The sequence below is a fragment of the Varroa destructor genome, unplaced genomic scaffold (genome assembly GCF_002443255.2).
Source record: "Varroa destructor unplaced genomic scaffold, Vdes_3.0 BEIS01000002.1, whole genome shotgun sequence".
NCBI lineage: Eukaryota > Metazoa > Arthropoda > Arachnida > Mesostigmata > Varroidae > Varroa > Varroa destructor.
Genome location: NW_019211455.1, coordinates 52,515,347 through 52,527,436, shown reverse-complemented (window position 1 = coordinate 52,527,436; position 12,090 = coordinate 52,515,347). Strand labels below are relative to the sequence as shown.

Sequence of the window (12,090 nt, the reverse complement as noted above, 5' to 3'; positions counted from 1 at the left end):
AATCACATCTTTCATAAGCGATATGTTAGCTACGCGCCGCCGCTCTATCGGCGTGGCTGTTTAAACACGGACTAAATTTCTAGGTCAGGCTGGCAGAAAGGAAATAACAAAGGACCTAATACAACATTAACCGTCACCGTGATATTTTCTCTACGTTTGCTAGCAACGCAGAAGTGTTTTGGCTTGTTTAAAACTGGGGTATATAGTCAGTTATCCAGGTCAGTGAACAGAGATTGTGCACCTGTTGGCGTCAAGTTATTCGGAGTACTAAGTGAGGCTTAAATGAACAAAGAATTCGAGCGTTTGCGGGGGCGACTGCGTCGGAGTCGATTATGAATGTGTTGGTCTTGTGCACTTGAAAAGTGTTGGCTATCAGGATGTTGCTAACTAGCCGGATGACCGACTCATTGGACGTGCTACAATAGTATAATTGTGTGTGTGTGGGGAATGTCAAAGACAAGAAGTTAGCACTTGCTTCACGGCAATACTCTCAGCCTGCAACGGAGGCTACGATGTCGTGGAACGAGCGGGAACGCCGGCCTTCGGCATGCGCAAAGGCTTCGCGCTGTATCCTAGTTACGTTTAACGTTTTGACATGGGTAAGCCTGCATAACTTTGTAATCCTTCGATTTCTTATCGAAAAATATATCGATACATTGTCGTAACGCGTGCCTGGTCACTAAAAGTGATTTCATAATTTGTCCTGAAAAACGTCACATGCATTCAGACATATTTGATCATATTAGATCAATTCACAGAAAGACGATTAGATCTAATATGAAGAAGATTTTAACTGTATTATCTAGTTATACGAAAAGTAGACCTTAAAATTCCAGAAAGTAACAGTTTTAGTTTCGATTATGCTACAGTTAAAAATTGAACGATTCATGAAAAATCGGTCATGCTACATGTTGAATCTTAACTCCCTACGGACAATTGGCACTGTTCTAATTGAGCTTGCTACGTGTTCGAGCAACAAATATTATTAAATCTTTGTTCTCAAACGAACTAGCGGCGCATCTGTCATACTGTAGTTTAGTAAGACTCAACAGCGATCGGGCAAACTGTTATTACTCAAACTAATATATTTATGTTGAAAATTTTTAGCAAAGAATTCTTTTTCACGTCAGGACAGACTGGGGACAAATTCATTGCACGTGAAAATAAGTGATTTAGCTCTGACTTAGATTTTATAGATATCAGTGACTGAGGCTTATTATCATGTCGTTTGTACGATCATCAGAGTAAAAGTTACCGATGAGTGTCCAGTAGCAATTCTATTAAGTGAACAACGGTTTTTTTTTAACAAGTATAGTGTGACTGCATAGATAAATAAGTACGATGAATTGGGTAGTGGTGAGTTTGACTTCACTTATTTTTTTAGCGAAATTCGTAATGACCGCATGGTCAACGAGTACTGCTTGTGTGATCCGCAGTACATGGTCTAAAGTTTATGCTATTTTTTTTTGGCTGGTGGTAGTGAACAGTTTTGCTTTGATAAATTTAGACCTTTATATATAGAGTTGTTATGTATTTTTAGGAAACGGACAGCCAGTACACATTGTCATTCAAGTAGACCTTTTTCCGGCCAACTGTACATGTTAACATAACTCAAGTATGATTCACATGCGTAATTCTGTAAATATATATATATAAGTAAACATCTAACCGATTGCATATTGCGGAACTCTTTTGATACTGTAGAACTCTACACTCCAACTTTGCTATACAAATCTAGACATTTAACATATTTTTGTATTACAGTTATTTGGCTTAATTCTAGTAGGACTATGTTTGTGGGTCCTCTACGAGCCAACTCTGTTCGAAGTGCGAGCCCATCTTCGGCTACTTGACGGATACAAGACCGGTCTTGTGATGGCTATCAGCATAGCTGTAGGAGTTTGTCTTCTCAGTATGATCGGCTATTGTGTGTCGTGGTACCGATCGTCGAGAGGACTTTTCATCTATTGTTGTTTATGTCTCATACTTATTATAGACCAAATTGTTGCCATGGCATTTATATTTAACTACATCGTCACAGATAAGGCAGGTATTTTTTGCAAAGTTGATAAATAAGTTCTAAAATAAGTTTAGTTTCACTATATATATATATATATATGATATTATTACATATAATGCTATTATATCAGGCAAATATGCAATAATGTTAGCTTTGTGTAAACGCACTGTTACATTAGGGTTTAGTGGGATGTCAAATACAAATTAAACGAAACATTTACTCTGTGCTAGCAATCATGGTCGCATCTTAGACCCTACATAAAAATTCGCCTGTTGTTGATCTACAGTGGTTAGATACTACTATTTCATAACAAAATGGACTTGTCACTTAGATCACGTAAAACTTAAAGTATGAAACAAGTGTAATAATCATATAAATTGATAATAATTATATAAACGAATGAACAGGAGAGCAACTTGTTTTTTACTTTAGCTTTATGTTATGGTTAGCGAAACTACCGTTTATAGACAGTTCGATACCTCATATTTCTTCGAAAGATGCTTATAAAGCCACTGACTCCAATAGATGTGAAGCTGTAACTTTGTGAATAGTCAGGAAATTGTGCCGCACACGGATACAACAGTTGTTTGCTGAGATAAAAGAGAACGTAACTTAAGAAATCGATAATCCGTAGCCGACCTACAATGTTTATCCTGACAGCTACCTTAGATGTAGTTGCTTGGCTTGACTCAGTGTGCATTTGGAAGTTGTAGTGTCATTCTTTACCCTTGTATTTACACTCAAGTAATACGGATATATGATGTTTGCTAGTGATTTTGATGGGCGCGATTATTTCTAGGTTACCCTGACTATTATATAGACAATAACTATTTTAGTCGTATATATGTATATATTTACTTGAATAAAGTATAATTGTTAGAGAAAGCTTTGGCGAAATTTAGCAATACCGTTAATGACAATAAAGTTGTACTACACGAAAACGATACCTAACATCTGCGCATATAGGACAGTTAGCTAAATCTCATTGCAGTTTTACCCAGGCTTACACGTTGGTATATGCCACCTGGAACTGACAAGGTGCCAATTTTTGGGTATATCAACCAGCTTAGAAAAGCTTTTAATTGCGGTCACCTGCAATAACTAGAGTAGACACGTTCACGCACTACAAATAGACTGCTGAGTACAATTCCATACTGGGCAACTCAATGTTGGTCCACTCTTACTGTTTAAGCAAAACTTAGTAACTCATCGCAGTATTCGTTAGCATAGCAGCAATATTATTCTGGTATTCGTTTTTAGCACAATTTTATTTATGTATTTTATTATTTTATTATTTATTTATTATGTAGGCGATTTATGTATGCATATATGTATGCGTGTTTATGCGCTCAATCCATCTGCGAATGCACGTTATCATTTGAAATTTGATTAAGTGGTGACTAGTAGATACAAGGTTTGCGCCAGCTAAAAAGATTTTAGGGCATGGTCTTGATTTAGCTGAAACATATATATGGACCATACCCGGTAGTGTATGTTAATCATGTTAATCACTACTGTTTTATCATGTAGTTTTTTTTTCTAACATTAGCTTGTTGACATTTACAACAGGCGCGGGATGACCTGTTGCTGCTATTCAAATCGCGCGCTTCACCGCAAAGAAATTCACATACCTTCATTAGTCCAAATAACAGCTTTGATAACCAATACTGTAGATACGTACAATCAATCACCTATATAGTTACAGTGAATAAATTGACTAAATATTTGATAATAGTGAACAAGACGCTCCAGAAGTGAGTTCATGAGCTTTTCGCTTATTCTCTTATTTCAGATAACACCATGGTTTTCTGAAAAGATCCGGAATATGATTGTTCTAAGCAAAGTGCACAAGCAGGACGCTATTACGTTTCTAGACCACGTACAGGAACGGCTTAAGTGTTGTGGTGGAAGAAGTTTTGTCGATTACACAGAAAACGAGATGGACATGCCATGTTAGTGTTATATATGCATATACGTATAAATGCGTAGGAACTATTTGATCATGTTTTGATATGTTAACCTGTCTGCCTTATTTGCGCTGACAGCTAGTCAGAATTTATGCAATATATAATGTCCGTCTTTATTCAATTGCTGTACAAAAAAATGTCATAAATAAAAAAGATGTTATACTGGAATACTCAAGCCGTTAATAGAGCTTTGGCATTATTATGAAGTGTTTATCTTTGTTTGGTCGATGCCGGCCGACTTCAAGTCTAACAGAAGTTTTACTTTTTTTCAACTCACATTCAGGGAGCTGTTATTACGGTGAAGGCAACGTACAGCTGAGAGGTTGTGGAGAAGTGTTAGTGCAGCATTTTAGGGAAAATGCTCTTGCGGTGGGACTCGTTACCCTTGGCATTCTCTTTTTACAGGTATAATATTAACAGGTTCATGTGCGTTTCTCGATTATTTTGTACATGTCGAAAATGATGTATATTCATTATATCTATTTAGTATATTTTTTCAAAGGAGAACCATGAAACGCTGAAGGTGAACCCTTGCACTCTTTATTAGAATAGTCGTTTGTGATCGTGTACTTGTGCGCTGGCGTATATGCACAGATCAAGACATGCGAGCATCCCATCTCCAATTGATCATAGAATTCTCACACCTCTTAAACCAACGCACCCCGGAACCCTGCTAGAGTCTAGTCTATCTTCATGCATGGGGCGTATATACCTTCTTGTTGAATGGTACTAACCTTGCGTGTGTGTAAACGTTTCCACGTTGCTGACTACAGCCATAGATGTCTTGAGAAAAAGATCAAGGCTATCAACACTCGTTCACGTATCGCCAACATTCGGTGCTCGTCTCCAAGCTGGACTTACGTCAGTTGGAACGTGTGCCAATGTGGAGACAATTAAAAAAAATGAATCGCTCTTATACAGCATGGAGCGAAGACACCGACAGATCGGCCTATTAGAAAATTCAATGAAAATAGGAGAACTAACAAGGTTAGGGCTAACGTTCTTACCATGGGAAGAACTAGATATCGTGAATGAGACTGACTTGTGTCCAAACCTTTAGGTGGGCATACAGGGAGATAGATAAACACAGTGTTAGATCGGGTCACGTATAGCGGATTCAAGAAATGTTTTGGGCTGGTGTATCTGTCGATCACTAAATTTTAACCGCAACGGCCTCAACCGAATAGTGAATGATAATATATAGAACCTTGGAACATATCAACGAGTATTGAGATGCTTTTCAAATATGTACGTGATTTCCTAATGCTTCATAGTTGTACTCTGTGGATCTTCGGCCGCTTTTTCACGATTGTTTCAATCAACAGTGTTTATCGCAGAGTATCATTTGAAGCAGTTCGACCCATCACGAGCTAGCGTTATAATTACACATTTCTGTAGGGTTAATTTGGTCTTAAGTTAATAACCTGGTATTAAGTATGTGCCATGCTTTTTATATAATATCTTACTAATTAATGTATTAGTTCACTTCGTAGTTCTAGTCAGCCTTGCTGACCACGAAAAAAAGCTCTTGTAATTTTCGCCATCTCTGTACATACGCGTGATCCGCGCGGTAGTATTGTTTACGTATCTTTGTCATACTATGCAGCAAGTAAATCAACATTCTTATTTATCGAGGTAACATTACACATGTATGTGTACATATTTTTCTTTAAAACTCGTCTTTGTAGATTCCTAAAACATTCGTCATCGACATCATCATGCCCCATAATGCTCGTGTCTTTAAGATGTCTTGCATTCATTTGCACATCAGTGTAAATATAGAAGCAGACGAAAAAATTATCTAAATCCTGTATTTTACTATTTTTCAGATCGGCTTATGCGCTTGTGCCTTGGTGCAGTTCTTCGACAAGCAAGTTGTCCGACCTCGTTTGCAAGCGTCATCTGTCTAGGTAGACTAAGTTTCATCTTACACGTTTTATTTGCACTCCACAATGCGGTGTTGACGAGTCGCTGTCGCCCAAAAATGTTTGCGAATGTTGTAGAAGTCATCGCAACCCGCGAAGTGTCAACAAGTAGTCAACCCTTTGCCAAATTCGTTACAGTGTGCTGCAGTCATACGCACAGAATAAAAGTGTTACGTCTCATCTTGACGGCGGTTCGCTTCCTCGTTAAGACGCTCTATCTTAAAAGTATCATAAAAAAAAGTGACAGTAATGGATATTTGCGCGTTTCATGAGTCAACTAATGTTTACTCCGCTGTTCCATTATACTATCGTGGCATTAGTCGTCATCTCGAACATACATACATACACAAAGATAAGCATCTAACAATTCTGCAGTAAATATATGTCTGCCTAGCAAATATGACTCAGAAATGGTCTTTTTTTTTTATCAAAACCCATGCACATGTCCGCATATATCGGCAGGTAAAAAAAAATAGGCTCTTTTGATGACATCACTATATAGCCACTATATAGCCTAACTATATAGAAAACATAGAATGTCATGCTGTGCTCGACTTAATGTGATAAATAATATGTTCATATTAAACAAGCATTTTTATTAATATTAACGTGCTTCTAGAGATTCTTCTTTTTAGGAAATATTTAAAGCCAATTACAGACAGATTTCATGATATTTTATATAACGCCTTATGCCTATATAACTGGCCTTATGCAATTTCAACACTTGAGGCCTAGGAGAACATCTAATATCCTAATCTTGGATCTGTTCGATAAAGTTTTTACGTATAGAAAAAATAGCGTAATGTCAGCAGCAAATCGACCTGTCTGTACAAACGACTTTACTTCTAAAAGCTCAATAATAGCTCACAGGAAGCTTTGCTTACCTATATCTGTGCATTATACAAAGTACAATCATGTGTTGGGCCAAAAATGTAGCATAGCTATAAAAATATATTAAATACATGTGAGCGTGGTATTCTAGTTGGAAATTTCAAGGTTCAAGGTTTTTTTCAACAATAGGGCTTATCAACTATCACAAAGAGGTTAGCCAGTACCACTAATAACAATGTAATATACTAATAACATTGTAAGAATTGTTTTTATATAGGAGGCAAACGTGGGACTAGCACAGCGGGATAGTTCCAGGATTTCGTCCTGTCGAATACGTCGAAGTGCTAAGGATCCCGAAGTTTTGGTAATGTGTTACGAAACAGGCACACCAAATGTGTAAGGCTTATTTTGTCTTGTAATCGACTGACACATGAGTTCGGCGAAATTTGAAGCGAGTTGCATGGAAATGTATGTTATTTACGAAATGGGAAAGTAACTGAAGCAATACAGAATGAACTGCTGATGAGTATGTTGATGAAGAAACCGCGTGTGTATCGCTTTAATGTATTATCATGGCATAATTGCTTTGAAATTTCCTTAAATTCTGTCTAAACGGTCACCTATGAAAATAGCGACTTTTGGCAGTTACTAGAATCAATCAGTCGGCCCCAGTGAGCGGTGAAGTTTCTGCACAGTAAATGAATACTTAAATAAAGAAAACAGACAGTCCGATCCGAAAAGCAACATGTAATCTTCTGATGCAAAAAAGGATTAATATGGCTGTGCAAGGATTTCATATTTTGGAAAATTTTTCGTTTGCTGTTGTCGCCTGTCGAAACAACAGAAAAAAAACGCTATTCGACAAAACTTAGCACAAATGCTATTAATTTACGATTGCGTACGGCATACGTATAATGCGTGCTTCTGGAGTTAGGTCGACAAGCAGTGCGTTAGGACGAGTCCTCTCATCTTGTGACCAGTTTTCTGCCGGTTGTATCCGTATGTATTTGTCCTTTAAACTAATCGCATTTTATAAATATTTGATCTCGAACATAAAGAGAACAGAGGGAACATTTGAAGAAGGAATATAGATTCAACAAAATACAGGACATAACAACAACAATACAAAAGAAAGACTAGTGGAAGCGAGTGGATACATCTGGAGTCGACTGTCGTTCTGTTAGAAGGCACAACTTTGCATGTTTTTTCAAAATCGATGAAGTAGCGACTACGTACGGCATCATTGACGAAATAACCAGTAATTGTGGTCTACACCTTCTTGAGCGGGGCAATATCAAGCTTCTCTCGGGTCCTTATTGACGCGAATTTGACGTCTACGAACAATCGCCCCTTGGATTTTTTTCTCAGGTACAGTCTCACTGAGTACCTGCTTCGTTGCGTTCATCCGAGACTCGGTCATGGCATCACCAACCCTCTATAATATAAATTGGACCTGTACCAGCTACGAATAGGCTGGTTATTTTGGTCAGGTTATTTTTGCACTTACGCATTTGTTTAATAAAACAGATGTATTGACCAGTTGAATACTGCGATATCTGATATATGCCGCACGGCTGACACATTCGGTCGGCATAAAGATCATCAAGTGACTTCTTGGAAAGCTACGTGATGCTACGTAATTAGTCAATAACAAAAACAGTTTATAGATAATTAGCTGACTCTGAGGGTAAGCTATCTAGCGGAGTTTTTCTTAACTCGAAGATATTTGATATAATCGTGTAGTTTACCATCACCCATTGTTTCGATCCGTTTGTTCTCATTCACATCTATTCACCTTAGCATATTGCATTAGTACATTAATATGAAAAAACAATGTCATTTATACTAAACGTGCTGCTGGCAGTCAACTTGACCTGTTTTCCAAAATTTTTAAACGTTCACGCAGTTGAATGTAGTCACCTTGCCATCGAATTTTACGCTATGGAAACAGTCCGTTTTTTCAGGATCGGTCATTTGAACTGGACACGCTTGGAATAAATATACAGAGGGTGTCGCCGCTATGGCCAGTTTCAACATACATGTACATAAAATTAACGGTTGGGCCTCATTTGATGTCGAGTCTCGTGACAAACAAGTTTCCCTGATAAAGTTGATGCTGCTATTCGTCTTACATAGCTATGAACTTGCCATTTACTTACTGAACTACCTGCATAAGATTCTATTGCTAATGGCTTCTAGCTGTTGTATATCTTGACGTCGTTTGACTTGGTTGCATATATTGGAATTATTCCCTTCCCGGATTCATCGAAAACAATCTCGCTAAGTATTGTTCTCTCGGCTAAGTTGTGACAATCGAGTTGGGTTTGCTGTTCGGTGTTGCGTTTCGTGCCCTTTTTAGTCCTAAAGTCTCGCTTTGCGTTTATTTGTTCATTCAAACAGCAAATCGCGAATGTAATTTAAATATTACATTTCGCTGCGCGCCTATAGTGCGTTTAAGGAAAAACGATGCCTTAGGTCTAAGTTAACTATTTAGAATTTGAATGAAAAATTTGCCCACATTTATTTGCGTCTCTTTCTACTGAATATGCCCCTAATATAAATATATATATATTTTTTTTTACTTATATATGAGTAAAATTATATAATATAATAAAATAATATAAGTAAAATAACAATAATAATAATAATAAATAATAATACGGAATATTTAGCTTGAGGCCTCTCTGGAGTACAAACAAACGGAAGATACTGCTAAACCTGCACCATATTTGTCAGAGTACTTTTGGGTATTACAATGATGTTTTACTGTAAATCCTGGATCCATCGAAAACAAAGTAAGGATCCCCTTGCGGATGTTTACGTTAAGCAAAATTATACAGTGTAATGATACTCGATGATGCCATTGTGGTGAGTCATTCAGGTTTATCGAAAAATGAGGTTCTCTGTAGGCAGACCTCCTGCTTCCGTTGTTCTTAGTTTTAATGTGAACGATTTTCTTGGCTTGCTGGTATCTTTGAAGTACTTTTTTTCACAATTGACTCTGACAATTTTTCTCGTGGATGTTCTCAATTGTTTCCACCCTTTTCACTATTGTATGAACGCTGTCTTCGGCACACAAGCGGTGTTTCGGAGCTTAAGGTAATCTTGTCGAACTTCCTGCCATTTAGAGTTATTGACGTGGTAGTGATACTCCAATTGTATAGGTCTGATGGCGATGAAAGAACTAAGAGCTGGCATACGCTAGCTAATACCATTCAATGGTCATTCCCGAACAGCCTTGGGAGCGATCCCACTGTCTTTATCGGCCGACTGCCAGCCAATCAAGTCTCAACTATTCAAGAACAATAACAATAAACTAACACTAATAACAGCCACCAGAAATTTGGTTCGAATTGAGAGTACATGTCAAGTTTTCTAATGCCATTTATTCAGGCTTTGTCTTTCGACAATTACTACTTCTCGTGAAATAATCAAATATATACTACATCCTTGTCCAAGGGAATAAGGATTCTCGGCCTCACGTTTCTAGCGTTATCTTTACGTTACATAAATTTCTGCCTCTTTGGACCATGTGGGCTAGGCTTCACGGCATATGTATAGTACATGGACAGCACCGATACTTTTCGCTTCCGAAACACCGGAGCAGATCTGAACAGTGAAACTATAATAAAGGATGGCTAGAATCAGAATAGGATATCAGACGGGAGGAACATTGCTACTAATAACTATAATGTAGTGATCTTCGTGTTCTTAAAGGATTCAATTGCGAGACACCTACTAGAAGCAGGCATTTATGAAGGAACAGTAAAATGTGGTTTTAGGAAAACGTTAGTGGGATGAAAGTAAGTAGTGAGTAATCTTCCTGGAGATTAAGAATCGTCCACACAATCTAACAACAAATAGGTTTACAAACATTTCAATATAGACTATGTTTAGTAAGAAGTAATACATACTATTGTGGTGGCGTTTCATTGCTTAATAGTTCTGAGATTATTCGACGCACACGGGAAGAGAAAGACGGAAGCGATCGTAATAGATTCATTTTTACATTTATTAGTATCTATTGTATTCCGTAAAATTAAGCTTAACGATTCTTTGATTTCACACCTACAACGTGCATACAGAGCTGCATAGATAAGCTTTGTGCTGCTTCCTTGTATATTCCCCTTGACTGGTGAAACGTCAAGGAGAATATGACGTTTCACCATAACGCGCACTCAGAATTGCTAGGTCTCATAAGTGAACCTACTCGGCATTCGAATGCCTTTCCGAATCTGGCAAAGTTTTTAAGCGGGATATTAACACGTTGTTTTGCATAGCCGTCAATTTGCTCATGAGATGTATCCATGGCCTGATCGGGTGCGGAGGCGTGACATCGCTTATAAGCCCACGCAATGAAGAAGAACTGCTCAGAGTACAGATGTGTTTCAGTTTAGATTAAGCACTAATTAGAAGCTGGAATTATAATTATACGAAGAGCGGTATTATTAGAAGCTGGAATTATAATTATACGAAAAGCGGTATTTAATACAAGTATCATTCTTGGCTTCTTTTCGTGTTTTTTTAATGAGTTTATATAAAGAATTTCATTCGAGAGTTCGAAGCTTAATTTTTTATATGAAGAGCGCAAATTTATTTCAGCATTATGAATACTAGCAATTACTATTTGTAAACGTCTATCTGATTTTTGGCGCATACAAGTTTCTTAGACATCTCAAACGCCTAGAAACCCACTCAAAAAATTTCTGTTCAAATCTTACAATGTAATAACGTCATAAAAAAAATATCGCCAACGGGCAGATCCTGCCTTTCACGTGAACACGAAACGGATATTGTCACTCACTACAACTTTTTTTTATATTTAACAATAATAATTAACAACTTTATTTAATTAAGCAGGTAATTTACGTTTAATTACCTGCTCTGGTGTATATTGTTCCATGTGCGGAAGGATCTCCACATATCCGCCGCTTGTGTAAAGATACAGTTGAAATGCGTGAAACAGTGCGCGCAGCCCTCCATTATCGGCAAAATTTTCATTTAATAAGACAGTGCCGTTAGATGTTTCATTTGTGTGGAGCGGAACATCAACGCTGTACTGATTCATAAGGCAGGTCGTCGATTTCTAAAGTTAACATAGAAACAAAGCATTTACTACTATCGAGATTAAGTCTGCTAAGCTATCTGCAACGTTCTTAACTGCGAAATGTTATCTTTAATCACTGAAGTTGATTTTCAACATAGCAGTCTTTCATTTGCAGTATTCGCGCATTGTTCATGTACCTAGTCCAGTTAATCGAAAGCGTTCCTGAGGTTTTAGGATTTCGCGGATTTCGTATTCGATGTTAGCAATAACTAATAGTGTGGAAACTTCTACATTTTTTAC

The 12,090-nt window shown here is 37.5% G+C and overlaps 2 protein-coding genes across 12 annotated transcripts in view; one reads left to right on the top strand and one right to left on the bottom strand.

The window, feature by feature from the left end:
* The first annotated feature begins 463 nt into the window (after positions 1-463).
* LOC111243783 (CD82 antigen-like) overlaps positions 464-12,090 on the top strand; it is a 13,733-nt gene continuing 2,106 nt past the window's right edge. For 4 of the 9 annotated variants that reach the window (XR_015321629.1, XR_015321630.1, XR_015321633.1 and 1 more), the window contains exons 1-6: positions 464-599; positions 1,765-2,046; positions 3,813-3,972; positions 4,271-4,392; positions 5,817-5,897; positions 7,021-7,139. Coding sequence is in view for 3 of the 9 variants with exons in the window: in XM_086980685.1 (XP_086836811.1) it covers positions 513-599; positions 1,765-2,046; positions 3,813-3,972; positions 4,271-4,392; positions 5,817-5,897 (732 nt within the window). In the remaining 6 variants the exon portion in view is untranslated. Of the gene's footprint in view, positions 600-1,764; positions 2,047-3,812; positions 3,973-4,270; positions 4,393-5,816; positions 6,324-7,020; positions 7,476-12,090 lie in introns of those variants that run through there. The other 5 variants (XR_015321632.1, XM_086980686.1, XR_015321631.1 and 2 more) reach the window with 4 other exon arrangements.
* LOC111243779 (neprilysin-2-like) overlaps positions 10,732-12,090 on the bottom strand; it is a 13,266-nt gene continuing 11,907 nt past the window's right edge. For 2 of the 3 annotated variants that reach the window (XM_022789853.2, XM_086980671.1), the window contains 2 exons: positions 11,623-11,829; positions 10,732-11,109 (listed from right to left, as the gene is read on the bottom strand). In XM_022789853.2, the coding sequence (XP_022645588.2) occupies positions 10,906-11,109; positions 11,623-11,829 (411 nt within the window). In that variant the 3' untranslated portion in view covers positions 10,732-10,905. Of the gene's footprint in view, positions 11,160-11,622; positions 11,830-12,090 lie in introns of all 3 variants that reach the window. The other variant, XM_022789854.2, reaches the window with a different exon arrangement.